Genomic DNA, 24,703 nt, shown 5'->3' with positions numbered 1-24,703 from the left:
AAAATGCAGGAAGATACCTTGCAGATTCAAATCGGAACGGTCGGTTGGAATGGCTGCAAAAAGGAACCCGAAGATTTTGGAACTCCCACAAGTTGCGCGCAAGAAGGGGGACACGAGCAAGACACGCAGGCTAGAGAACCTTGAACCCGTCGCGAACGAAACACGCAAGAAAGGGAAAAAGGAACAACGAGGAGCGATAAAAAAGAAGCAGAGCGAGAAGGGAGGGGTTGGTTGATAAAACTCGGAGTTGGTGGGATAAGAGATAAAAAAAAGGGAAGGGAAAAAAAAAAAAAAGTAAAAAGAAAAAGGAAGAGGAGAGGAAGAGGGGAGGAAGGGAAAAAAATAGCCTCAGAAGAGCGAAGATGAGGAACCAGACTTTTCCTTGCTACGATCACACCCTCTTTGCTCCGTCCACTACAATTATTAAATTCCGTCTACCATGGCCGTAGGTTCTCTTGAGTGATCAAAAGAGGGTACCAGAAAGAGGCGAAACCTATCCCAAGAGCGGAGAAAAATTACTAAGGGTACCAAAGAATGTCTCTGGAAAGAGAACGAGGGGTTTTGCACCCGCGCGCAAGGTTAAATTCGGTCTCAGCGATTCCAAGATCTCAGTCTCAGGTAACGAACGCGCTCGTATCGCCCGAACACGCAGGCGGTCGTTGAAAGAACAGGCATCCGCCGTTAAGAAGGTCTCCGACGAAAAACAAATAAAAATAAAAAATAAAAATAAAAAAAGGGGACAGGCGTGGTGACCTCACAGGCGCCACCTGTGCTAAAAATGGCCAAAATCAATTCAGGCCAGGCCAATGAAGCTGGTGAAAAAAAAAGGCGCTGGATTCGTTTTATCTCGGCCCAACAGGTATTTTCCTCCTTTGCTTGTGCCTGGCAGTTCTCGGTACTTTTCTGCGGAGGAATAATTACGCATAGGGCTCACCGTGTCGACGGTATTACGGTCACGCGAGTGTATCTCACCCGCGCATAGCCACACTCTGTAGGCGTCGGGGCATCTGATTGGGCAATATGTTTTAAAACATTACATACGCTGTACGAGAGAAACAGCACGACGCGTGGTTGCCGCGCTGAATACGGCGCTCAGTCGTTCTCTCGCTCTGTGAAGGGCTTTTTAATGACGAAAATTAATCTGAACGGAACCTCGTGGATCTGAAAAATTAGCCAATGATCGCCCTTCCCAGCACTCGCGATATGCAAGCAATGGCCAAGGGCCATGCTGGCGGAGCTCGCAGGGATTAGCGGTCACCCTCCGCTTGGCGGCTTCCACTGAAAGGCCTTGCCCTCAGCCAAACTACCCCTCCTCCCAAAACATCCAATTCCATTGAACTACCCTTTCTCCTCCCCAGACGCAACCCCCTCCCCGATGGCTGAATTCCGCCAAAACACGTACCTGCATGTAGCAGGACACATAATAATAGAATCTTGTACCTCTTTTTTTAGCTTCCAGAATTCCCAAAGAACGCGCTGCTCGAATCGCCCAGCGGAGCCATTCGTCCGTTCATCGATGACGTGACGGTATCCTTGATTAGATAAGCACACGTCATATCGGCGGGCTGTCAAGAGCGACCAAAATCGTTCGAGTCTCGGCTGGTAGAGCGAAGGCCCAGAACAGTACAACAAAATATCAAGGAGACCTATCGACCCTTCGCCGGTATTAGAACCCTCCCTGCTTCCCAAGCTCGTCTCCCAGCAGCTGTATAGTCCTCTCATAGACTTTTGCGGACTCCATCTCCCATCTACCTGGACCCGAATCAGCGACGAATTCGCCGGTGCCAAAATCACCATCATCATCCCTAGCCTCATTTCCATCGCCATCTTCATCCTCAATATCAAATTCCAACGGACCTCCCTGATCCTGCGTATCTAGAATCGTGATGCGCGTGCTCTCTGCGATACTCTTTATTCGTACTTTCTCCGTCATGGAGACCTGATTCCTCCTGGTCTCAAACCCCGGAAGGGGCTGCCCTGTTTCAACATCTTCGCCTTGTAGCAAAGAAGCAAACATCGCGTCAAGCTTCCTTACCAGTCGGAACGTAGACCTGGGTGAGAAAGGGTAGTCTGGAAGATACGTGTTTAAAAGGCCCGCTATGGAGATGAGATAGGGCGTCTGTAGGGATGCTAATCAAAAAGCAATCAATACCTCTCACATTCAAAACGTTTGAGAGAGATAGAGATTAGGTAGGAAAAGATTGTCACTCACGAGTCCCGCTCACCCATAGAACATCTGCAATGCCTTCGATATCTTTCGCTACTTCTCTGAATCGTTCGTATCCTCTGTCCTCATCCTTCTCGCCTGAAAAGGAACTGCTGAACTTCTTCGCATGTCGCCGGTTGATCGCTAGTATGTGACTATCCACGTAATTGATCACCGCTGTCTCCTTCGATGATCCGGGCTTAAGAGGATGGTGCCTTTGTTGAGGCAACGAATGGGAGATCGTGGCCGACGACAGCGCGGACGACGGAGCAGGAGAAGGGAGGGAGGAAGGGAAAAATCCGCCTTGCGGAGGAGGGGTATACATATTGTCCAATGTAGTGATGAAGGTAGCTTGGACTTCAAAATAACTAAGTGATGATGTCGCTGGTAGGAGTTGAGGAGGGGGTTGGACGGAGTACCTCGCGGATCTGACGTAGCAACTGGTAGGGTATACGTGACTAGGTCGATGAGAAAAGCCAAGAAGGATGAAGGCAGGGCGATTGCATCTAAATACTCTTCGGATGGAGGACTTGATCACTGTCTGCGATTGTGATGTGTGAACTCTCTCCGCCACTCGTTCAGCCAGTTACGTCAAAGCGCAAAAAGACCAAACCCATAACTACGGCAAATCCCATTTGTAGCTCGCCCAACACCAGATTCATTTACAAAGCTATACGGGACTTGTTAAGATGCTTGCTTGCTTGCTTGTATGTATGTACATACATAAATAACTCTGACCCTTTTGGTGAGCAGCTGACCATCGTCCTCCACGTAAAAGCAAATGGCACACCACTCCCTTTTCTATTCCGTAGAAAATCGGTATACTTCGGCTCCCAAGTATGCAATCGTATCTACAAACTTCTGGGTGGAAGGCCAAATGCTACGGGCACTATTTGAAAAGGTCACCTGTCTTTGAAGGAATCCCAGCATTATGGTAATTTTGGCCTTTGTGCGTATGCGCGTGACCACGTATTTGGCGATCGATTGCCATCGCCTCGCAAATCGGAAGTATACTCGGAGTCAATTGCTTGCAGTGGTCACAAGGGTAGGCCTGCGCAGTTACACGTATCTCCGAGGACCACTGAGAGGAAGATTCTATGTATCTCGGAAAGTTCAAGTTAGTCGTGTTTCAGCGGAAGTTTCACTATAGAAACGCAGCATATAAGACCAATTCAGAGAAATTGAGAGAAGATTTTGGTCAATGAGAAAACTGGAGTTCAAATCATCGAGATGACTATGCGAAGCCACTCGTTCATATGGCCCCAGCGGACTCATCTTGCTGGTGCTCTTGGAATTAAACCATAGGACATATGACTTACCCAGCGAAAATATAGTTGTCCTTGGACTGCTGTTTATGCACACCTGTACTTGATATTCTCAGGCTACGGGTCGCGGAAGCGTGGAGATAGTAGATATTCGATCCCATCTCACTCAGGCTGTATCAATCAGTTCCAGATATTCTAGCACAAAAGAGAAATGGAACTTACCCTGATCTTTCCTCTCCTCTTCTTCATTTCTTCAACCTTCTTTTTATCTTCCTCAAATCCCTTTAGCAGTTCGTTCTGCTTCTCCTTCCGCATCTCTCGCGTCTGGAACCGATAGAAGTCTTCTAGACCTTTATTCTTCTCTTTCTGTTTCTCAGCCAGAGCCTTCAATTCATCCTCCCTATCGGGATTGTGCTTCGGTCCCTTGACCACTGTGATAAAGCCGTCTTCATCCGATACTTGTGCTCCCGTAGTAGCTTCGCGGGCACGGGCCTCTTCGAGACGGTCAAAAACGAGCATATATTCGTTCGCTATACGTTTCAACTCCTCTCTCGGCGGATATCTGAGACGATTGTGGTGCTCGTATCTCTGTGATCCCAGAGGCGGCAACTTATCCTCGATACCTTGACCCCATACTATTTTCGTTCTAGACTTCGCGGCCTTTTTCGCAGCTTTCAAACTCGCTTCCATGCTCGGCTTGTCGACAAATACCACAACGGCATGCGCGCCGGGGTTTTGAAGCTCTCGATCCCATGTTTTCGGCAACCGTATGGATTTGAGTTCTTGCTCCAGTTCTTCGACCGTTTCCCTCTTGCGCTTTTTCCCTTTGCTCAACTGAGCGCTTGGTTTGACGACGGGAGCTGAGCTTGTGCTCTGGACATCTTGAAATCTCACTGACTCGACCCGACCAGCGCACAGCTGGGTACCGAAGAAGTGTTTGAAATGAGCTTCCGTAGCTGTAATGGGGACGTTCACGAGAAACAGCGAGCGGGATGAATCAGGGTCTGGGATTCTTGGCTGATGTGGTTGCAGGTAGAGGAAATGGGTTGCGGCCTTTGGCAGGGAAGGCAACGGTGGAAGCTCTAATGGAAGAACTGTAAAGCCAGATAGGCTTAAAGGATACTCACGGCCCATCTTGGAAATCAATGAATTACGAAAGATCTTGCGATCTTCGAATGTGTTTTCAAAGATGAGTTTTGAAGCTCATGTAATAGGGAAATTTTACGCGACCGCAAGTGAATTCTAACCTCGGAAAATCTTGCCTTCTACTCCCGTAAACTCCAGCATTCCATGCATAGCCCTCCGTACGTCAACAATTAATTAGCAAATATTGCAAAAGCGTCTGCTTCTGAAGATGATCGAATGACTCTGAAAAGTGGTTTTCAGAAAGCTAAGGGTCAACCTTCTATGCCTTCTCCGGGTCATTTATACCCCCGTTTGTGATAATGTACGTCGCTTCCCGTTCCGGACAATCTGCCCAGGAATCAGAAGGTCAGACAATCCAACTTCAGAGCGCCCTATATACCAAATCCATGATTCAGGCGACATACCTGGAGAGTCCTGGATTTTGGCGACTCTTTCTTCCCCACGCCCTTTGCGAAGAAACACCCGGGTGGTTGAGGCGTGAGCCAATATATGGCCGCCAACAGGCTTCCGGCCATCTGCACCCGCAAATAACGCGCTTGCTCCAGGATCACTCTGCACCTGATTCGTCTGGGTGGTGTGAGTTTTGGCAATCAGCAACTTTAGGGCTAGGGAGAATTTACCATGAGAACACAGACATTGAATTCTAATCGTGCGTGAGTATTTACTCGGTCAATTTACTTGGTGCGTTGACGGTCATACCTTCAGCCATATGAGCCAGTTTCATGAGAAACTGGTTGAGTTTCTGCTGGCGATCTGCAAGCTCGCCACGCCCGCAATAATCAACCCGGAAACAGTTCATAATACTGTCAATAATGAGCAGACGGTATTCCCCGCCTGCAAACTCTTTGGATAGAGTATTCAAGAGTTCCAACTGGTGCTCACTGTTTAACGCCCTCGCATACGCGATGTTTTCTAGACTGGAATCAGGATCGACTCCAAAACGTTCAGCGATCTGTCCGACTCGTTCCGGACGGAATGTCCCTTCTGTGTCAATATATGCAACTTTTCCCTCAGCACCGCCCATACTTCTTGGCAGCTGAGCGACAACAGACATTGTGTGCGAAAGTTGCGTTTTTCCGCAGCGAAATTCTCCATAGACTTCGCTGATACTCATGCTCTGGAACCCGCTTCTGAGGGTCAGCTTTCGTTATGGCCAGGCACACTCTTTCCATTCTTACCCGTTGAGGATCGCGTCAAATTGCTTACTGCCAGTGGAAATTCTGACGACCCTCTTTCTTTGATGGCCGAGTTCCATTGCCGTTATGAAACCCGAAGCCGAGGGCTAAGGCATCTTTGAGTCTTGCATGTTTATGTGTCTTACGGAAATGTTTTGAGATCATACCTGGCATTTCTGAATTGCCTCCTTGATCTTTTCCACCTTAACTTCACTGAATCCCTTAATTTTCAGCAGTGTTCTGCGCGTTGCGCCGTGAACGGACTACAGAAGAACAGTTAGCTGGAACATTGCAGCCATCTTCCCCGGAAAAATAGGGACCATTCTGCGACTTACAGCAACTGTATAAAAGCCGTTGGCTTTCAACTTTGTGATGTCAGAGGCACCAATCCCTGAAACCTAATAGTTAGCCGCGGGGCGGAGGGGAGGGCCGGCCTTTTGCCTGCGAAGATTGACAAACCATGTGCTTGAATGCCATCAATGTCAACAATGAAGTTCTCCTAAGTCCTCGCGATTGCATCAAAAGTTAATAATGGAACTCGAATGCCTTGTCTTGCCCTACAAGAACTGAGTGTTTGAGTGCTTACGTCTTCGTCAAAACTGCCGCTGGCATCTGAGGCAGGCATTGTGTCTGGAAAGGAAGATTGGAGAAGCTTCCTGGATACTAATGATGATGATGCTAGGCTCCAGGGTAAGTTCAAGAGATTCAAGGAAAGCTAGATACTCGCATGGCATGAGAGAACGTGAGAGTGACTGGGAGGGAATTCCCATTAACCCCTCCTCAAGTCACGAGCGCTGCCATATTAGGAAATCGGTTGCAGAGCCTCCTTGGAAACAACACCGCCTGCATGCAATGATCGTCCCATAGCCTTTGCAGAGAACAAAATAGAAGTCCCAGAACTACAAAAGGAAACCGAAATGAGACAGACGTGCAAACCAATCCCGCTTTTGGACCATGCTGGACTAGATGGAGACAAGAACGAGTTTAGCCCGGTAGAAGAACCGCCGGCATATTGTACAGACCCAAAGGAAAGAAAACTAAGAGACTGAGACCGACACCAGATAAAACCGGGTCAAAGGAAAGGGAAATAAAGCACAACTAGACATGTAACCAGAAAAGCCACGCCAGTACCGTAAAACTGGAAAGTCAGCACCAACGTCCATGGGCGGAGAAAGCCAATTCCACTCCGGCTCGCTTTAGTCCATTCCATCCTTTCACTCCGCTCAATTAACCCTCAAGATGCCTTGCTCTTTCTTCTCTTCCTGATAGTACGTGAAACGCAGATGAATTCCATTTTGAAAGACACTCGACGCCGAATTTTTTTTTTCATGAGGCTTGAGCCATGCTGGACCCGGGTCGTAGAAACTAGGACATCGTGAAACCTTTGCTCGTCGTATACATAAAATATTGGTACTGATGATTTGTTACGGGCGTGATATGTGCAATATATGAGATGAGACTAATCCAAAATCAATGATAGAAACCGAGTCAAAAAAGAAAAGAAAAAGACTGAAGTTAGTAAAGAAGGAGCGGGGGCGTGCTCTCAACGGCTGTAGTCTACAACCCTCTATGCCACTGCTGGAGTCGTGGCAGCGGCTGGAGCCTGAGGAGCCTCAGTGGTAGTTTCTGTTGCTGGTGGAGCGGGAGCTGTTGTCTCGGCTGTAGGCTGAGTATTAGTCTCGGTAGTAGTATTAGCGGTATTATTGGTGGGACAATCCCGGGAAATGTGGCCGGCCTGAGAGCACTTGTAGCAAACCTTGCCTGCCGAGCTCAAAGGTCCACCGTTGGGAGCGGTACAATCTCGCGAGATATGTCCCTTAAACAATGTCAGCTCTGGATAAAACCTCCGTACCAATCATATCTCGACTTACCAATTTACCGCAAGCATAGCATTTCATGGCTTGGGCCTGGCAATCTCGCGCGAAGTGATTCGGCCCGCCGCATTTGTAGCAGGTTGCCGCTCTTGGGTACCCTCCGTAACCACCACGGAAGGGTGCATTGAAGCCTCCGCGAGCACCGCCTACGTTGCGCGGAGCGCCTTGCATTCCGGCATTGTGGCAATTCCGCTATATGACATCAGGGTCGGGTTACTCTTCTCAAGGACAAGCTTAACTCACGGCTAAATGACCAGGAAGATTGCAGTTGTAACAACGGCCACTTGTCGCTCCTCCGTTCAATCGCAGGGTAGGGCAATCAGCCTGGACGTGTCCAAGGCCCTGGCAGTGATAGCACTGTTTCGCTGAAAGAGAGTTAATGGAATTTTCTTCGTGCCACCGTACCCGATAAACTTACTTTCAGTAGTACGAGGTCGTGGACAACCGTTTGATTCGTGTCCTGGCTCCATATTAGATTATAGTGGAATAATGTCGAATGTTACCACGAGGCGAACGTACCGGGCTGCTTGCCTGTACATGTGCGAATCAGCATTTGTCCGGAATAGGTGGGCTCTTATGGAGAAAACCAACAGTTATAGCAAAGGCGTTCGGAAGACGAGCAAACCTCTGTCCTTATCAGTACGGAGATCCAACCTATCGCGAATCCATAGAGCCAGATACACACCAGCATAGTGGCCGATGTTGCCACACTTGTAACAGGCACGACGAGACAACAACATTCTATAAGTACACCAGGGTGTTAGCTTCCGTGAATACCACAGTCACCCCGATTCGCTCGGGATAGTACTTCTGCAAGGAGTGTGCGGGCAAGCCGCTGAGCAAGAAAGCGTATTGGTCAAAGTCACTCGGAAATAGACAAGGCTTTCGGATGTAGCAGCGGTCTCAACGCTTCACCGATTCGAGCTTATGGGATAATGAACTCACTTTTAATATTTGAACACTCAGATTCTTTCTCAATATCCAATAACCAGCAGTCCAGGACCTACAGGGCCGAATTTCAATGTCTTAGCTACCTTTTCTTTTCTTTTTGTTTTAAAAAAAAAGGGCGACAGGTACAGATAACTAAACGATAGGATAACTTACTTCTCAGCACTCCAAACTAAACCCTCACGGCTCTTCAATCCCACCGAGACCACAGTCGAGTTCCCTATCAGTTGTCCAAATGACCGTGCGTTGGAAATGTAAAGATACTCCCGAAAGATACTTAGAAAGTGCAGAATGATCCGTCAGGGTCTTGGGGTGGATGAAAATCTTTAGCTCTTTTGCGACTTTCCCGAATCGCGTTAGCGCCTACCCCAGACAAGGTCATGACTCTGCGTAAATCCATGGATTGACCCAGACCCAGTCCTCGTCTTTCTCGATCTTAGGGCACAGGGAATACGAATTGAGGCATTTCACTTTCATGAATTCTATGATATTCACCCTTTTGGTTCACTACCACAATATGGACTTGAAAATGCTATGTACGTAGCCGTAGAGTCTTTTATATCCGGAGTAACACGCAGTGTTGTATTTCTCCGAGCTATTTCCGCGACAAACATGGGTGTGGAGTCGGATCCTGCATCCAATGGCCTTAAGCAGCTACATCCTCGGTTTCAATCAACGCAGGAGCCTTGATAGTCCTTCCCTTGAGGAACGCCAATCCTTCGCCGCTCTGCAGTAATAAAGTGAGTACAATTTTCGGCAAATATTAGTTGCTAAAGGGAATGGGACTCACGTAGCTAATGGAAGGCGACACCTCAACACCGGGAGCACCCTCGGACTCGGACGTCACGATAGCTCCCGCAGCTTCAATCCATCGCTGTCCTTGGTTCATGATATCACGCTTGCTTGTATCGGGGTCATCCTCACCGGTTCCCTTGGCATTTTTCAGAGGTGAGAATTCATCCTCGCGTTTGACTTCGATAGCAGCGAACTTTGCAAGCGGTGTCAATGGGAAAACATCGAACACAAACTGCTCCAATTTGATCCCGTTGGGCGTCTGGGGTTTTATGGTCGCTCCGGTATTTGTGTCGACACAGGGGATCTTCTTGCGAGCAACGTGATGTGGGAGATCTGAAACCCAGCTCTCAATTGATTCAAAGAAGTCGAACGAGTAATAATGGTTGACGATATTTGCGGCCCGGAATTTCAAAATTTCAGGGTTTTTGGGGTCTTTGGCTTCCGCTGTATTTTTGTCGATCTCTGAGTATTCAACAACATCTGGTTTGTCATTCTTCAGGAGAATGAGGCCCACGGATTCGGTAGCATTACGCTTTCGGACAACCTTTGTGGCAATATCAACCTTTTTGGACGCAGAGAATCCGATAAAGGTAGGGTCAGCAACCCGAACAAGGCAGTTGTCGACGCAATAGGCATGAATGTGCTGGATTCCACGCTTTTTCATATCGTCTCTGGCACCCGAAGTCACCAGAGCTTGGTAGATTCCGCCGTTACCGTCGGGAGCGACTGCAACCTTTCATTGATAATTAGCCGCATATTTAACCGAGACCGTTTGGATGAATAGGAAGGTACCTTTGATTTGCTCTCGAGTAAAATTTTCCCCTCGTTTGAAATGCACGGCAGAACACCTTGCTCAAAAACGAATACATTCTCTTCCTTCAGCCCAAAGTAGCCATGCTTTTGGAAGAATTCCTCTGTAGGGTTTCGTGTTGGCCCACTCGTCATAACATACCAAGGAATCACCACATTCTGCTTGCCAGAGCTCGCTTCAGCTAAAGATTGCAGCTTCGCGATCCGTTCAGCTTGTATTTGGAAGAGAGACTTTCCACTCGGAAGTCCGATATCATAGCATCCCTTCGGAGCAGAGCTTCCCAACCTTGTTCCTTGCCCACCGGCCATAAGAACGACCGCAACCTTATTCTCTGCTATCAACTGCAGGCCCTCGTCATACCAGCGTTGAAGAGCCTTGGGATCGGAGTCGAGGATCGACGCAGTAGCATTGTCTGGCAGCGGTTCGAGTTTTCCAGAGCCGAGCCCCGTCGAAGCTTCCTGGGACTGAGTGGCGCGAGTAGCAAGGACGTTGATGCGGTTGGGATCGAAGGTCGAGAGCTGATGGAAGAGCTGGGCCTTTTCGGTGGAGCTCAATTCGTCAAAGAAGGCGAAGACTTGGCCTTGTCCAGCTTCGTCGTACTTCTGCCGGAGCTGGTTCAGCTCTTCAGCGGAGGGCTCTTTCGAATGAAAGCCCATCTTGCCCATCAGGTTGGAGACCGTGTCTTTCACTGCTGACGCCATTGGTGGGGTAAATATTGTGATCTAAATGCTGACTTGGATATGGAGCTTGCGCGCTGAGAAGAAAGGCGCGCTGAGAAGAAAGGAGCGCCTGGGAATTGAAGAAATGCAATGGACTGATTGAAATAAAAACCACAAAATGTTATTCATGCAAAGAAAATATGTTAAACGCTCAATCGTGGAATGCTTCAATTATGCTTTTTAATTCGCGGCTGGAGGAGGGTCAGGCCGCCGCCTCAAGTGCCACTCCTGAGGTGGGGTCGTGTGTTGAGGCTGGCCGTCAAGGTTCTACGTAGCTGGTTCCCGCACAGCTGTGTTCCGCCAACCGGCCAAGGCTAACCACAAAAGCTGACGGAGGACTCCGTAGTCCTCCGTGAGCTTCTCTCGCTCCTGTTCGCATCAGGGACATCGACCAAGAACCCCCTTAGCAGCTCGGGCCTCTCGTTTGGTAATACAGAAGACAATGAGAAATTCCAAGATTATATTTCCGACGTTATCATGCCTCGGTCCAGATCAAACCTGCACGGGCTTGGAGGGAGTTCGTTATACATTTTTAAGATCATAACGGGACATATAATACAGCAGATATGCATGATTATTTACCCCACAATATCATTATTATCTCCGTCGTCGCTCATTGTCGTAACTCCGGTCGTACCGAGAATCTGGACTACTACGCCTGTATCGCCTCTTGTCATCGTATCGTCGAGGGAATGCGTGGCGATAGCGTCGACTCGGGCTTCTACTTCGTGATCGGTGCCGCGAAGAGGGTTGGTACGATTCCCTGCTAGCACTTCCCGTGCGGATATCTTCCTTGTCAAACACCATTCCATACCGGTCGTGTTGACGAGGAGCGTCAGCTGCTCTGTAGTGTCGTTTCTTCTCAAGACTAGATATGCCACCAAATCCACCTCTTTGGCCGGCTCTTTTAGCATTCGTAGCTGAACGCCAGCTATCTGATAATTTCGACACCTATTCGACAGTTAGCAGAAGGAGCAAAGTCACAGGTAGAGCTTAGCATTACGCTTTGGGAGAAGTCCACATGTATTCGATGGTCATCGATCAAAACCCCTTGCATCTTAAAATAGGCTTGCTCGCAATCCTTTTGATTTTCAAATTCTATAAAGGCATATTGCAGACTGTCTCCGGTTCGTTTGTCTCGGATAACTTCACAGGATAAAATAGGGCCAAAACGGCTGAATATTAAGTTTAAATCCTCATCTTTCGATAGGGTTAGAATCAGACGTTGGTAAAGCGAGAGGATGTACGCACCTTGAGTAACTGGGTTCAATTTGCATACAAAAAGGACGTTCTCTGGCGGCTTGACTTCAGCGAAAGGGAGATCCCCCACCATTTCCAAAGTCAAGGCCTGCGCCCTTGCTTCGCGCTCTCTCCGCAATCTCTCCAATGACTCTTCATCTATGTTATCATCGAGCTCTTCATCGTCTGCTATCATTACTGTGGCTAGCTGAGCTTTGGAGGGAACAGGGCTTTCAGACGGCGCCACCAAGCCTGGAGGGTCGTCAAAAGGATCGTCCAATATCACAGTGTGTTTAATCCGTATATCTTTAAGCGGTCGTCCTTTCTCATCAACAAAAGCACTATCAATCTTTTCCAGGACATCGAAACCTTCAACCACGTTGCCAAATATAGCGGCTTTGCCGTCCAGATAGTCCAGATTGTCGCCGAGGGTTATTATGAACTGACTACCAGCCAGGCGGGTATCGGGATCCGTTGACGATGGCACTGTAGCCATACTCACAGTGCCACGGCTAGTATGCTTGAGCTTTGGCGCAAATTCGACCGGAAAGGTCTTCTGCGACGGTCCGTTTAAAATGCCCCATATCGATGAGCCACCGTCACTCTCTGCCGAATCTGGCCCGATCGGGTCACCGGTCTGAAAGGAGAAGGACTTTTGCACACTGTGAACTGGCGAGAAGTTGTAGTACTTGATTTTGCATAACTTTAAGAAGCTATATCTCGAGCTCTTAGTACCATTCTCAGTTACCGTTCACCCCAATAGCAAGCTCCGAAACGAAAATGGATTCTTCGAACTCACTTTTCACACGCTTTTGGCACCGAATCGACAAAGAGGTCAACAACAATGTCTCCTAATGATGTTTCCAAAAGCACACTCATCCTTGTTCGTTTTAGAGCTGACTATTTCATATCGCAAAGATGTTGGCTTGTCTTGCGACCTCCACAGGTTGTCACGGCGAGGAGCTGTTGGCGCAGACGCTAGATGTACGGTAAATATGGAGTATTGTATCATACATACCTATACCTGTACTACTTAGTGATGTCACACCAGGAACCGATCATATTCGCGCAACCCAGGTGTATGTACTCCGTACATACAGGGACCATATGGGTGTGTGGCAGAAAGGTACATGGCTAGAATCCAAATATTCACCCTGATCGATAACAATTAATGTACTCCGTACGGAGTAGTACAAGACGAATTCGATAAGTGTTTCCAACTTCCAACACCATGCGTGGGAGGACCTTTCTCCAAACGTATCTCTGTACCTAAGTTCCATTATTACCGCTTGTGCTGATATTACGTGTGCAGCGCGAGTCGACGGCGGTGCCTCAGCAAGGCTGCTCGGGCTTGGACCACATCCAACGACTCTCCGTCGGCTGGACAATGAGCAATAGGCCGTATACTCCGTACCACTGCAGCAATCATCTGAGGAATAAGTGGCTGCTTTTGATTTGGGGCTAAAACCGCTCTAGGAAGACTCACTTCCAGTGCCGTTTTATCCCTTGAACATTCAGTTTTACTCTCTGACACTTAGCCGCCGTCGAATGCTGTCAACTGCCATGTCAGTCCTTCAGGATCCTGAAACCCACTGCTTATGGCTGTTTTGTTTCTATCCTAAACTAATGAACCTGGATCTTACATGTCCAACCTTGGTTGTTATTTGTTTGCTCGTGGTTCTTTTTGTCTCTAACGCCCCTTTGACTGCATGGCACAGAACCAGTTCGACGACCCGGCCTTCAATCTTGCCCCATCCGAGTATCAGTGTTTTGTGAATGTGGGCCTTTACCATAACTAGTTGCGTAAAGACGCGATGTGCAGTACATACATAGCCCAGTGCTGGACTTCCACTTGCTCCGCTAATGTTGTACAGCAGAGAGCACCGGTTGAAAAACGGTTCGGTCACTCGCATGAGCTTACGGTTTCCTGTCAGACCGCAGTGAGCATCTACCATGTCTCTGCTCTGAAACACACGTGGGAACACTATTTTGCGCTTCAGCAGACCGTATGCTACATTTTTATCCTGCCTAAAACATCGATGCTCGTGTTTAAATTCGAATTTCAGCTGTACTTTCTAGAGCAAGTCTTCACGCGTCTGGAGAGTGCAAGCCCGCCAATTTCGTTACAAAATTAAAGAGTTGTCCAATGCAGCCCAGTTGCCAAGCCTGTTGAAGAATTATGGACTGGTGCATATGATTGATCGATGTTTTATGCGGGCCGTCCAGGGAAGACCCTTCTCCCGCTGTTCCAGAATAACTTTCCTCGCTTGTAGCTCAACGCTTCCGCTTTTGATCGGGATGTGAAACATACATATTTCCTCTACGGCTCTCCCGTTCGACAAAAAAAAAGAAAGAAAGAAAAAGAAAAGAAAAGAAAAGGCCATTTCGTGTGAAACTTTAGAGGGGACAAAAAGGTATTCTGAAAATTTTTTCTAGTGCAGTTCAACCTAGGCCGTGCCAATCTAGAAGCTTTCTCCACACCGCCAGGCGTTGACCGCGCATCTATAATCCGCTCTAAGGTATGTGACCTCTAGAAGTCATTATAATACATGGGCTTTTCTTCACGTGGCTTGAATCACTGATGAAAGGATCAACCTTCTGTTTGTGTGTCTTGTTGGAATGCCCTGAAGCCATTGCTTCGCCTTCCCATTCCCTATCGTCCTTGAGCTGGGTCACAAACAGTCGAGAGTCTTTGCTTGTTATCTTTTGGGCATATACAACGCTTTTTTTTTCCGGGGATGATGTTTGATTGGGGTAACCATGCTGATCAACACGGGTTTGATTGGCATTGATGATGCAAGACCATATTCCGCTCTGGAACCAATTCTAGGATTGTTTGCTCGAGTACCTGCAGCTTGCATTCCACCTAAAGGTCGAATCATAGCTGAAAGCCAAGCATCTAGCAAACATTTGATGCTCCAGTAGCACATAGCATCAGGAGATGCAGTGCATACCTTCGTTCTATCAAGGCAAACGCTCTGGCAGCGGCTGCTTGCTCGCATTTCGTCGATTCTCACCAGAGATGGCTTACCGGCTGCTCTTTGTTTGTTATCATTTTCTATCAAAGTGAAAACAAGTCCTGAGCTCCAAAACCTTTTGCTGGCGAGTTACTCAAAACTCCTTTCCGGTCCTTTTTCTTTGCACGGGGCTAATCACAGCCACCTTATCTCAAGAAGTTGGTCTACCCTACTAGCATGAGGATGGCATATACCTGTGTGTGTGACGTTGCTCTGTGATACATCCTGGTGCCCTTCTAAATTCCAGGTTTTGAACAGATTAATGTATGCTTTCTTCACGTTAACCACAGCTTGCAGACTGTGTACCGGAGACACGCATGGAGTCCTGGTGAAACATGATAAAGAATTGGGTATCGTTAATTCACAATTCTTTAACGGTTCAACCTGGAGTTTCAAATTGTGGGGATTCTGTTACTCCTTGTACATTCTGTCCTATATCCATTACGGACAAGGATTTGATGGGAGCTGTACAGCCAAGTTAACAAGGAGTCAGCGTTGTTTATTTGGCTTAAACCAGCCTTGCTCCCTAGGTACATATGTCGAGCCATTCTTGTTCAACCACCAAGGACCCTGGAGAATATCAAACTCGACTATTGTTCCCATGCTGTGGGGCTCCTGTTGAACACAGCTCTCCAATTTATTCTGGCTGCCTGTGTGTGCTCATCTCTGCTCTGCCATAGAAAGAAAGAGTTACACAGTCATTGTGGGTTTGATATATACTGCTCAACAGACCGGCCGTGAAGCATGCATGTCTGTTGAAGAGACACCTTTACTTTTTAACTAGAGGAGAATTGAAACTGGGAGATTTGCCACCCCGAGAGCTCTACACTCACAGCCTTATGGTTCAGTCAATGAGAGCGGAGAACAGACAAGATATCATGTGTGGCAACTCGAGCCATAGCAGATCAATGACGGAGCCTGAAGGCAAGCCCAACGGGAGGCGTCGAACGCAGGTGGCGGTATGGTCTTGAATGGCCCATTATCTTTTTATGACTTTCCGAAATGGCTGACTTCCCGTAGTGTCAAAGATGTCGGCAGCGCAAAATCAAGTGCAGTGGAGATACCGGCGACGGCCATGGGTGTACAAATTGTCGAACCTCAGGGACACGCACCTGCATGTTTTTAAGAGTCAGCCACATATGATGGAATTTTCATGATTCGTTGTCTAATGTGAGGACAGGTCAATTCATCTGTATTGCATGCACCATACGTTACTTTGCCATTCCCTGCTTTCGGCTCCAATGGAGCTCTTTCGACTGGAGGATTGCACCAGGGTAGTTACGACCAGCATGCACTCTCGCGACCAAGTTCAGCTGCTCTACATTCCACTTCTACAAGCTGCGCTCCTTATTCCTTATTTCACCACAGCTTTGACTACGGGGCAAACAATGGATCAAATTTTGCCCATCGTCCACCGTATGTGTCCGGCTATTCTTTAGGCTATGATAATGACACGGCCTATCAAGCGCAACAACAGCAATCCAATATGCTTACTAACGGTGATGTTGCGGGTGGTAATGCTTCTGGAAGCACGGCCGGGTCAAAACCGTGGTATGAATCTTGTCAAGCCAAATCTTTACCAGGAATGTTTACGGATCCCGATATGAACAACTCTATAACGGGCCCAGGCTATCCTTTTATACTCCAACAGCCCCATACGCCAGCTCCAACTGATAATGTATCCACGTTCCCTCTGTTAAGTTCACAACCAGCTGGCATAACATCATCCGACAGAATATTACCAAATCCTGTTGGCCACCGGAATAGCACATTCTCACCCGTCACAGCTGTTTCGGAAAGTTCGGCAAACGCGTCTGCCGCTCCAGGCCAAATATCAAATTACAAGTCTTCCTGGGCCTTCGATAAACACTTTGTAAACGACTTCCATGTCCCACGCGCAGATTCGAGCGCTATGAGTTCTACAACATCGTCAGGCAGGTCCAGGCTATCACCTTCAAGTCCCTCTGATATTGGTTTCGGATACATGCCAATATCCAGCAATCAGTCAACACCAGCTCTTATCTCGCCTTCATCCACTTTGCCTGAAATATTAAGTTTCTCGGACAGATACCATTCAGCCGACGAATCCCGACGTCCAAAGGCCTCTCACCGGGAGAGCTTTCCAGAGACGTACACATCTGAGATGTATGGTTATAGCAGAGGAAGACACTCCAGAGGTACTTTGATAAGTGGCCATGTTTACGTACGAAATCCGGCAGACAGCGAGCCCCTTTCAATCCACCGGCCGGATTCGATACCGCGCCCAGCGCCTCTATCGCCCCTTACTCACGCTGAGGGAATTTGATTTTTTACCACACAGGATGGGCCACGTTCTGCAGACTAGTCTAATTCGAACTGATTAATTTACAATAATTGACGACTGAATTCTTCGAACACAAATTCCTTCCTACGAGCAAAGTTTACTCAATGCAATGAAGTAAAGGGGGAAGCGAATGTCCCCCTTGCTAACGGCACGGCTTGATTTTGGCAAAATTTTTGGTTTGTGCAACCTACAGTCGCCTTTTCAAAACCTCGGCGGGTTAAGTATGGAATTTTTTCCGGGCCATCTACAGAATACACTTCCCGCATATGTCCCTAGCCGGCGCCCTAGCCGGTGTCCTAATTCTTCGCACGTGGCTTACCCTGGGAGGTCTGATTCATGCTGTCTTTTTTTGCACCTTGTGTTTGATTCACTTTTATTTTTTGTTGTTTCCAACGCCTATAATCGCTTGAGCCAGGGTATTTCGGGCTCCTGAATATGGTGTGGATCGTTTTGTATTGGGGGGCAAAGGGGGGCCAAAGTCGTTCAGGGACAAAATTTATGGATAGCAAGGGAAGGTAATCTCTCAAGTCTCATTTTGAAGTTTGCCACCTGGTTCAGCAAAGGACGAGGATCGAATTCGCGAACAGAGCAAATGCAATTTCGTAGTTCAAAAAGACTTATTTTGCTTCGTAGAATAAAACAAAGCCAGAAACATGTTTACCACAAGGCTTGATTCGTAGCTACAGTACAGCATCGGTATCCCTGAGGTGCATCACCCAGGGTGCTGAACAATCCATCGAAGCAGGAACCAAGCACCATTGCCAACCCTATAACACCGAAGTTCATGTCGTCTATTTGTTCTTCTTGTCTTTCTTGGGGCCCTTGGTCTTTGCTGTGCCTCTGAATTTCTTCGATCTGTTCTTTCGTTGCTTGCCTGTTCGTAAAATCAATCAATCAGCCATCCCGTACAAACGTCGCCAAAACCCTAAGCTTCTCCGTCCATAGAAAAAGATATAAGCAGATAAGACGTACGTTGTTGTCTGGAGGCCTTTTCAACCTTATCAGCAGCACCAATACGGACGAGACGGTAGCGGGGTTCAAATTTCTTCAAGGCTTCACTGGAGTCGTAGATGAGGGCGAAACCGGTAGTCTTTCCGCCACCATATTGTGTGCGAAGACCGAAAACAGAGACTTGGTCCTTGTTGGACTTGTAGAGCTCGGCGAGCTTTCCGCGGAGTTCGTCCTTGGAGATGTTGGCGCGGTTGGGATGGAGGATATCACTGCCGGATAAGAGAATCCGTAAGCATCTGAACATCTAGACTTATCCCCCAAAACTCCTTCCAAAAAGCCGATTCCAGTTTGTCGCAGCGAAAGAGATGGATTCCAGCCAAGCTGCCATGTTTGATGATAGATAGCGATTTTACTTACACGACCATCTGCTTGCGGCTCAAAAGCGCATTGCGGAGGAACTTGCGTGTCCGCAGGGTAACAGGAGCGTCAGCCATGGTTGCGGGTGTGCCGATAAATCGATCTGAATCTGCTTTGACGATGGGTTCGCGCAAGCAGATAAATCGATTGGGATGGGTCGCAGGCTGCTGTTGGCGTTAGTTGTCGCTGTCGTTCTGAAGTTCTTCAGTCGCTAATTTCGATTTTGCTGGGTGTGGGTTTTCGGCTAGGGCCAAGAAATTCCACATCTGCGCTAGTCCCAGTATGGAAAGCATCAAACTTTCCCGCAGTCCCGGAGCACAGCGCACACAGGTGGGATGCCTCTTCTCCTCGCTCTTCTGCAACGACACGAGAAATTTTGCAGTCAGGAAACTGAGATATCCATTGGATGGATTCGTTATCCCCAGAATATGAGTCGGATCTCAGGATCTTTGCCGCTCAGTATTTCCAAGTCGTTGACGCGCAAAGTCTAATTTTCCCGTCCAACCCGGTCCTCATCAAACCTGCGGCCCAGAAATGGGTTTACCAAAATATGTTCAACGAAGATGTAATCTGGCCAATTCCACCAGCAAGTTACCGTACGCGTGTTCTTAAAGCTCTGTTGTCCAGGATTGAAGACTCAATTATGGACCCTGAGGAGGATGTATGAATAAATTCCACTGTGAAAATGTTCTGTTCCAGCATCATGTTCTCACGCATGATCAAGCTGATGTTCCTCTCTTTCCTTTTCCGTTTTCGCATTAATGATATATCCTGACTGTTATTTTCTTCGACAGGAGATCTCTGACGATCTCATGGCTTGTTGGGGTGATCTGATTGCTCGCCCAAAACGGCCACCGCTAGAGGAAGCTCAGGATTTGTCTTACATCAAGTACTCACCGCCAGGAACATTGGGCCGCGGAGAATCCCAGGCTATCGTAACGTCTGAGAATCGTGGGCTCATCCTGTCCTCAGGTACTACAGGATTCCGCACGTGGGAAGCAGCTTTGCACCAAGGGACATATCTTTCTACCCCGGCGGGCAGGGCTGTGGTCTCAGGGAAAAACATCGTGGAACTGGGCGCCGGCACCGGGCTGGTTTCAATGTACTGCCTAAAATACCTAGGTGCTAAGAGAGTCGTGGCTACGGATCGGGAGCCGGCATTGATTTCTAACATTGAGGATTGCGTGGTACGAAACAACCTTGACTGTTCGAAATTCCATAGCCGTATTTGGGAGTGGGGTAGACCCTTAGAACTTGCGGATGATTCAGGTGCAGATCATCCAACTACTTTCGATGTTGCACTGGGCTCTGACTTGGTATGCGCCTCTTAAAACCATCTACATGTCTCAGATGACTTGAAGGCGCGTGTGCATCGTACTGATCCATGGTATGATTGGCAGATATACGATGCTGACCTCATACCTGTACTTCTGTCAACATTGCGTGACCTATTTGAAAATTATGGTCTCAAGGAGTTTTTAATATCGGCAACGCTCCGCAACTGGAAGACCTTCACAATGTTCCTCAAATCCTGTGGTGTGCATCCCTGTCAATCATGTCTAATGTATGCAGGGTGGTACACCAAAAGTCACTAACCATTAATGACAATAGAAGCAAATCACTTCCATGCACAACCAATCGACTTCAATTCTCCTCCCCTGCAATCACAGGATGGCTTTTTCCATAGCACCAATGTGCCTATCAGGACGTACAAGATAACCACTCGCGAAGCCTAGGCATATGTTGCCTTTTACAGAACACCACCTATCTTGGCTATATAACTCGCATTCCACGGGCCTAACTGTATGCATCTAGGATAATCCTTCCCACTAATGAGTTCCACTACCATCGTCATCAAACTCCCTTGCTTCTGCCTCTAAATATGCGATTTAGTAACCTCCAGACTTTTCTACCTACGCTGGTTTCTGAGTGGCATGTTACATTTGGCATAACATATGTGTATCTTCAATCTTGTTAAGAAGCAACTTAGAGGTGATAGGTGGCTGATATGTTCTTTCAGACTAACGCCTTAGGCCCACACCATGCCCTCAAAACTCTGAGACTTAGCAAGGGGAGCCTGGCATTCCAGTGGAGACTGAGCTTGTTCTTCTGTTTGTAGCAGTTTGCTGCTTGTGGTTGACAACCTGGCAGCATTTCCCTCCTCCCTGTTGGGTTGTCTACGTGCATTACCCGGCGTTAGCTCCACACCGGTCTTACACAAAAGCTACCACACATATTCCAGTGACGTTTAATTCCTGGGCCATACTATGATCTCCTTGTTCTATGCCATATATCCATGACTTACAGAGTCCTAGTGTATAATTGTACTAGCCAATAGTCCTGCTACGCAGTTGATACATATCCTCCCATAATATTTTGCTGGTGGTACGTAACTAGTAGTGCATATAGGCAGTTGTTATAATAACTCGGCATGGAATGCGGTGCTAGGTAGCTTCACTGCCTGTTGTCATACCCCTGGTTGGCATTTGTACACTTCATTACTCCTGGCGCGGGTATCCGGTGGTCTGTTGCTATCCTTACATGTGGTTGGTCGGAGAGTTACGAAACGGTGATAATGGATGCATGTAGATACACATGTGAGTTCACTGTAGAAGTTGATAATAGTCTAACTTGGCGGACGCCCTGCAATAGCGGAGATGGGGCGGTGCATAGTTCGCCCCTAGCTTAATCTGGGATTTTCTGCCTGTGCTTACTCTTGGGAAGCCAACATATGTATCTGATTCTTAATTATGTGTATTTTTGAGGCATATATACAGTTTAAATAAGCAAATAGAAACTGATAAAGACACTGAATAGGAAACACCAAGAGAGAGAAGGGGACAGCCTACAGAAACAAGGCTGCCAGGAATGTATGCAAGTGGGTATCAATACGCTCAATTCAGTTTCACCAATGGAGCAAACAGGACGACGGCTCAGGAGTAACAATGCAGCAGCCTCAAACATAAACGCCGAGATGTATACAAAAAGTAGGTGCAATGATGGAGATGCTGGCCAATCCTAGACCTAATATGGTCTATGCATAATGTATTCGAAGAGAAGCCCGAAACAATCAAAGGGGGTATATAATGAAAGTAGGTAGTAGATGTAAGACAACAAGGAAAGTCACAAAAGAGCGTTCGTAATACATATTGGAAAAGGGAATGTGGAAAACATGGCTACTCTGCCAAAGCTTCATGTAATAAGGTCTCATCGAGGTGTTCTGGGTGTACTGAAGTTGGCGCCTTGTCAGGAGGACGCAAGCCAAAAATAGGTCCGCTCTGATTTACACCTGGTGGCCTGAATAATACTGGTGGTAATGATTTGGCAACGTCTTCGTCTGTTGTAGAAGGGAGAGACGAATGCGAGGTTGAACTAGAGGTCTCTGGAGTGGTCGTTGATTTCGGCTTTATGTACTTTGGCGTTGAGGTCCATTTTCCCAAAACCCAGCCTCCCATGCGACGTTTAATGCTTTTGGATTGGGAATCCTGTGGAGTGGTCGACTCAGAAAGAATCTCTTGCGCAACCGGAGTGGCGCTCGTGGTGGGATTTGCTGCAGAAGCGACGGACGACAAGAGAGAAAGGGGAGATTTATCTTTGCTGATTGAAACTCTAGGAATGGTTACGTTTGTCCGAGAGATGACAGGGGTAGTTGATGAGAATATTGTTCCGGCTGATGCGATACGTCTGGGAGTCCTTGGTACAAATGTCGGGGTGGAGCTGGTTGAGTAGTTACTTGTCAGGTGAATATCCATCCCTGAAATTGACAAAAGGCTCTCGTGAGACGTGGATCGACGCAATTGGGGAGATCGCAGCGGCACAACAATCTGGTCGCCAGAATGATGATATGAGGTTGAGGCTTCATTGTCGTCGTGTTCTTCCGGGATTGGAAGTCCAGGGAGCGAGCAGACGTTGCTTCCGCCAGCAGTACCATCAGCCTCAGCAAAGATATTAACTTTACTCAATGACCTTGGATTTTGTGAATGTTTCACGATCGCGGGTGTCGACGGTACATTGTCTAGCCATCCGTCTTCAAGAACAGATCGGATTGAAGTGTCGGATGGCCCTTTCCGATGCGATGCTCTCACGAGAGGAGAAGTAAACCCACTTTCAGGGCTAGTCGGGCGAGATGAATCGAATCCCAGGTCGGAACGATCAAAAATAGACGCCGCTTTATATGCAGATGCGGGGGAACTCGGGGCAGAAGGAAACGTTGGACCAAGCGTTTGGTCTACCCAGCGATTGGTGCGGGAGGACGGTGATGTTTGAAACGTAGAAGCTGGGGAAGCGGTGTCAATAGTATCGTGGACGCTCAGAGGACTCTCGCTGGATTCTTTCGTTGGAGACTCGAGGAGCGTAGGCGGGAAGACAGCTTTCCTTCTTCGTTGTCGACGATGTGTTGCCGGCTGGGATCGATCTTTGCGTGAAGCTGAAACTGGGACAGCGGTATGGTAATGGTGGTGAATGTGAAATTCTTGAGGAGCAGACTGAACATTCTGCAGCTCTTCGCTCAGGAACAAACTGCCACTGTGGAAATTTGGACCATCTGGATCCCCAACCAGTGGCTGATGGACGAGAAGCTGCTCCCTCAAATTTCGAACCTCCTCATCTGAACTCTGGAGCAGTTCCTTCAGCTCCACAATGTTCAACTGGAGATTCGCATTGTCTTGAAGGATATCCTTAACAAAGTGAGAGACAACATTCGTTCCGTTCTTGTTCCGCCCCAAAGAGGCCGCTGCAGCAGCGCCCTTGAGTCTCCCTGCAGCAGCATGTAATTCTCTTTCCACTGATCTCTTTCGCTCCATTCGACCTAATAGCTCCACATGTCTTTCTCGCTCCTCTCTTGATTCCTTTTCAATTCGATCTACCTGTTCATGCAGATCTCTAAGCGTAATCTCTGCTTTTCGCCAGCGTTGAATAGCTGACCGTTCATTCTCCTGGGTGATGGCGAGAGATTGTTCCAACCGTGCCTGATCATTTTCCATCTCATTCAGCTGCGCTTCGAGGAGAGCAGCTCGAGAAGCGGCCGCTGTCAATCGTCGGACCTCGAGCTGGGCAGTTTCTAAGGAGGTACTCAAGACTTTGATATGCGCATCCGACTCCGATATTACGTTATTCAGCCCCTCCAAGTCCTCTAAAAGGTCTTTATTCTCCTGTATGATTTTTGCATTTTCCGCCTGCACCTCTCGCTTTTGTTTCTCTAAATTATCGATAGTGGCAGCCATTCTCGCACGATCGGCTTCCGCTTCGGCCATGTACGATTCATGACGTCCAAGGAGGGCCTATAGGTTGTAAAAGGAAACAGCGTCAGTTAGAGTCATTGTGACTTGTCAGGTCGATTGGTAAAAGAATGTTTGATTGGGCAGACGTACTTGGCCAAGTCGAGCCGCTGTGTCGACGTCCTTTTCTAAATTCTGGAGAGCAGCATTATTGTGCTGGAGGTATGCGCAATCGGGTCTGCCACAGCAGCACTTGATTTTGGACTGATCCATCGTAAGATCGATCGGGTGCGACGTGCAGGAGGCTGGAAAGCTTCATATGGATCCGAAGTCCGCTCGGTTTGAACGGTCACGAGATGCTCAGTGCTCCTTGACGTGCTTGGATGAGCGGCTTAGGTCAGGTATTCTGGCTTCTATCTCTTGGAATCCCACAGCCAGGAGTGTAGGTAACGATGCTCCAAGAGTTGAGTGTGATGAGATTGGCTGGCAACTCCCAAAAGAGATGTGGGACTAGTTAATGTCGTCACGCGTTGGATGAGGTTCTGGAGCCTGGTTTCATTTATCCAATCCCCCGCATCAAGCATTTTCAGTCCGGGACAGG

At 47.9% G+C, this 24,703-nt stretch overlaps 11 protein-coding genes across 11 annotated transcripts; 3 read left to right on the top strand and 8 right to left on the bottom strand.

The window, feature by feature from the left end:
* Window positions 1–49: 49 nt before the first annotated feature.
* Window positions 50–752, top strand: CIMG_07757 (uncharacterized protein; the record flags this gene model as incomplete). Its single annotated transcript, XM_001240593.1, has 2 exons — window positions 50–226; window positions 450–752. The coding sequence occupies 2 exons, from the start codon at window positions 50–52 to the stop codon at window positions 750–752; spliced, it is 480 nt and encodes a 159-aa protein (XP_001240594.1).
* A 384-nt stretch (window positions 753–1,136) lies between these two features.
* Window positions 1,137–2,733, bottom strand: CIMG_12013 (ribosomal RNA-processing protein 7). Its single transcript, XM_012358533.1, has 2 exons — window positions 2,213–2,733; window positions 1,137–2,130 (listed from the first exon to the last, which is right to left on the bottom strand). Exons 1-2 carry the CDS (start codon window positions 2,529–2,531, stop codon window positions 1,667–1,669), a joined length of 783 nt encoding a protein of 260 aa, XP_012213956.1. The 5' UTR covers window positions 2,532–2,733; the 3' UTR covers window positions 1,137–1,666.
* Window positions 2,734–3,243: 510 nt separating this feature from the next.
* CIMG_12014 (meiotic recombination protein DMC1) lies at window positions 3,244–4,645 on the bottom strand (the record flags this gene model as incomplete). Its single annotated transcript, XM_012358534.1, has 3 exons — window positions 3,694–4,645; window positions 3,526–3,632; window positions 3,244–3,301 (listed from the first exon to the last, which is right to left on the bottom strand). Exons 1-3 carry the CDS (start codon window positions 4,603–4,605, stop codon window positions 3,244–3,246), a joined length of 1,077 nt encoding a protein of 358 aa, XP_012213957.1. The 5' UTR covers window positions 4,606–4,645.
* Window positions 4,646–4,876: 231 nt separating this feature from the next.
* Window positions 4,877–6,417, bottom strand: CIMG_07759 (meiotic recombinase Dmc1; the record flags this gene model as incomplete). Its single annotated transcript, XM_001240595.2, has 9 exons — window positions 4,877–4,944; window positions 5,022–5,184; window positions 5,238–5,260; window positions 5,317–5,744; window positions 5,796–5,899; window positions 5,960–6,055; window positions 6,128–6,183; window positions 6,252–6,291; window positions 6,379–6,417. 9 exons carry the CDS (start codon window positions 6,415–6,417, stop codon window positions 4,877–4,879), a joined length of 1,017 nt encoding a protein of 338 aa, XP_001240596.2.
* A 942-nt stretch (window positions 6,418–7,359) lies between these two features.
* CIMG_07760 (zinc knuckle nucleic acid binding protein) lies at window positions 7,360–8,406 on the bottom strand (the record flags this gene model as incomplete). The annotated part of the gene is made up of 7 exons (XM_001240596.1): window positions 7,360–7,608; window positions 7,664–7,858; window positions 7,910–8,031; window positions 8,085–8,126; window positions 8,186–8,197; window positions 8,258–8,293; window positions 8,352–8,406. The coding sequence occupies 7 exons, from the start codon at window positions 8,404–8,406 to the stop codon at window positions 7,360–7,362; spliced, it is 711 nt and encodes a 236-aa protein (XP_001240597.1).
* Window positions 8,407–9,082: 676 nt separating this feature from the next.
* Window positions 9,083–11,060, bottom strand: CIMG_07761 (UDP-N-acetylglucosamine pyrophosphorylase). Its single transcript, XM_001240597.2, has 3 exons — window positions 10,202–11,060; window positions 9,405–10,142; window positions 9,083–9,341 (listed from the first exon to the last, which is right to left on the bottom strand). Exons 1-3 carry the CDS (start codon window positions 10,919–10,921, stop codon window positions 9,261–9,263), a joined length of 1,539 nt encoding a protein of 512 aa, XP_001240598.1. The 5' UTR covers window positions 10,922–11,060; the 3' UTR covers window positions 9,083–9,260.
* A 318-nt stretch (window positions 11,061–11,378) lies between these two features.
* On the bottom strand, window positions 11,379–13,110 carry CIMG_07762 (peptidyl-prolyl cis-trans isomerase-like 4). The gene is made up of 4 exons (XM_001240598.2): window positions 12,978–13,110; window positions 12,191–12,891; window positions 11,943–12,139; window positions 11,379–11,890 (listed from the first exon to the last, which is right to left on the bottom strand). Exons 1-4 carry the CDS (start codon window positions 13,055–13,057, stop codon window positions 11,537–11,539), a joined length of 1,332 nt encoding a protein of 443 aa, XP_001240599.1. The 5' UTR covers window positions 13,058–13,110; the 3' UTR covers window positions 11,379–11,536.
* A 2,924-nt stretch (window positions 13,111–16,034) lies between these two features.
* Window positions 16,035–17,500, top strand: CIMG_07764 (uncharacterized protein; the record flags this gene model as incomplete). The annotated part of the gene is made up of 3 exons (XM_001240600.2): window positions 16,035–16,154; window positions 16,216–16,323; window positions 16,376–17,500. 3 exons carry the CDS (start codon window positions 16,035–16,037, stop codon window positions 17,498–17,500), a joined length of 1,353 nt encoding a protein of 450 aa, XP_001240601.2.
* CIMG_07765 (40S ribosomal protein S24) lies at window positions 17,466–19,073 on the bottom strand. The gene is made up of 3 exons (XM_001240601.2): window positions 18,887–19,073; window positions 18,491–18,738; window positions 17,466–18,392 (listed from the first exon to the last, which is right to left on the bottom strand). Exons 1-3 carry the CDS (start codon window positions 18,961–18,963, stop codon window positions 18,310–18,312), a joined length of 408 nt encoding a protein of 135 aa, XP_001240602.1. The 5' UTR covers window positions 18,964–19,073; the 3' UTR covers window positions 17,466–18,309.
* A 203-nt stretch (window positions 19,074–19,276) lies between these two features.
* On the top strand, window positions 19,277–20,622 carry CIMG_07766 (protein-lysine N-methyltransferase; the record flags this gene model as incomplete). The annotated part of the gene is made up of 4 exons (XM_001240602.2): window positions 19,277–19,547; window positions 19,681–20,202; window positions 20,287–20,422; window positions 20,498–20,622. The coding sequence occupies exons 1-4, from the start codon at window positions 19,293–19,295 to the stop codon at window positions 20,620–20,622; spliced, it is 1,038 nt and encodes a 345-aa protein (XP_001240603.1). The 5' UTR covers window positions 19,277–19,292.
* A 982-nt stretch (window positions 20,623–21,604) lies between these two features.
* CIMG_07767 (uncharacterized protein) lies at window positions 21,605–24,375 on the bottom strand (the record flags this gene model as incomplete). Its single annotated transcript, XM_001240603.2, has 2 exons — window positions 21,605–24,165; window positions 24,256–24,375. 2 exons carry the CDS (start codon window positions 24,373–24,375, stop codon window positions 22,063–22,065), a joined length of 2,223 nt encoding a protein of 740 aa, XP_001240604.1. The 3' UTR covers window positions 21,605–22,062.
* Window positions 24,376–24,703: the final 328 nt, after the last annotated feature.

This window comes from Coccidioides immitis, assembly GCF_000149335.2.
Source record: "Coccidioides immitis RS genomic scaffold supercont3.3, whole genome shotgun sequence".
NCBI lineage: Eukaryota > Fungi > Ascomycota > Eurotiomycetes > Onygenales > Onygenaceae > Coccidioides > Coccidioides immitis.
The sequence above is the reverse complement of the archived record's forward strand: the minus strand, read 5'-3'. Positions and strand labels throughout refer to the sequence as shown.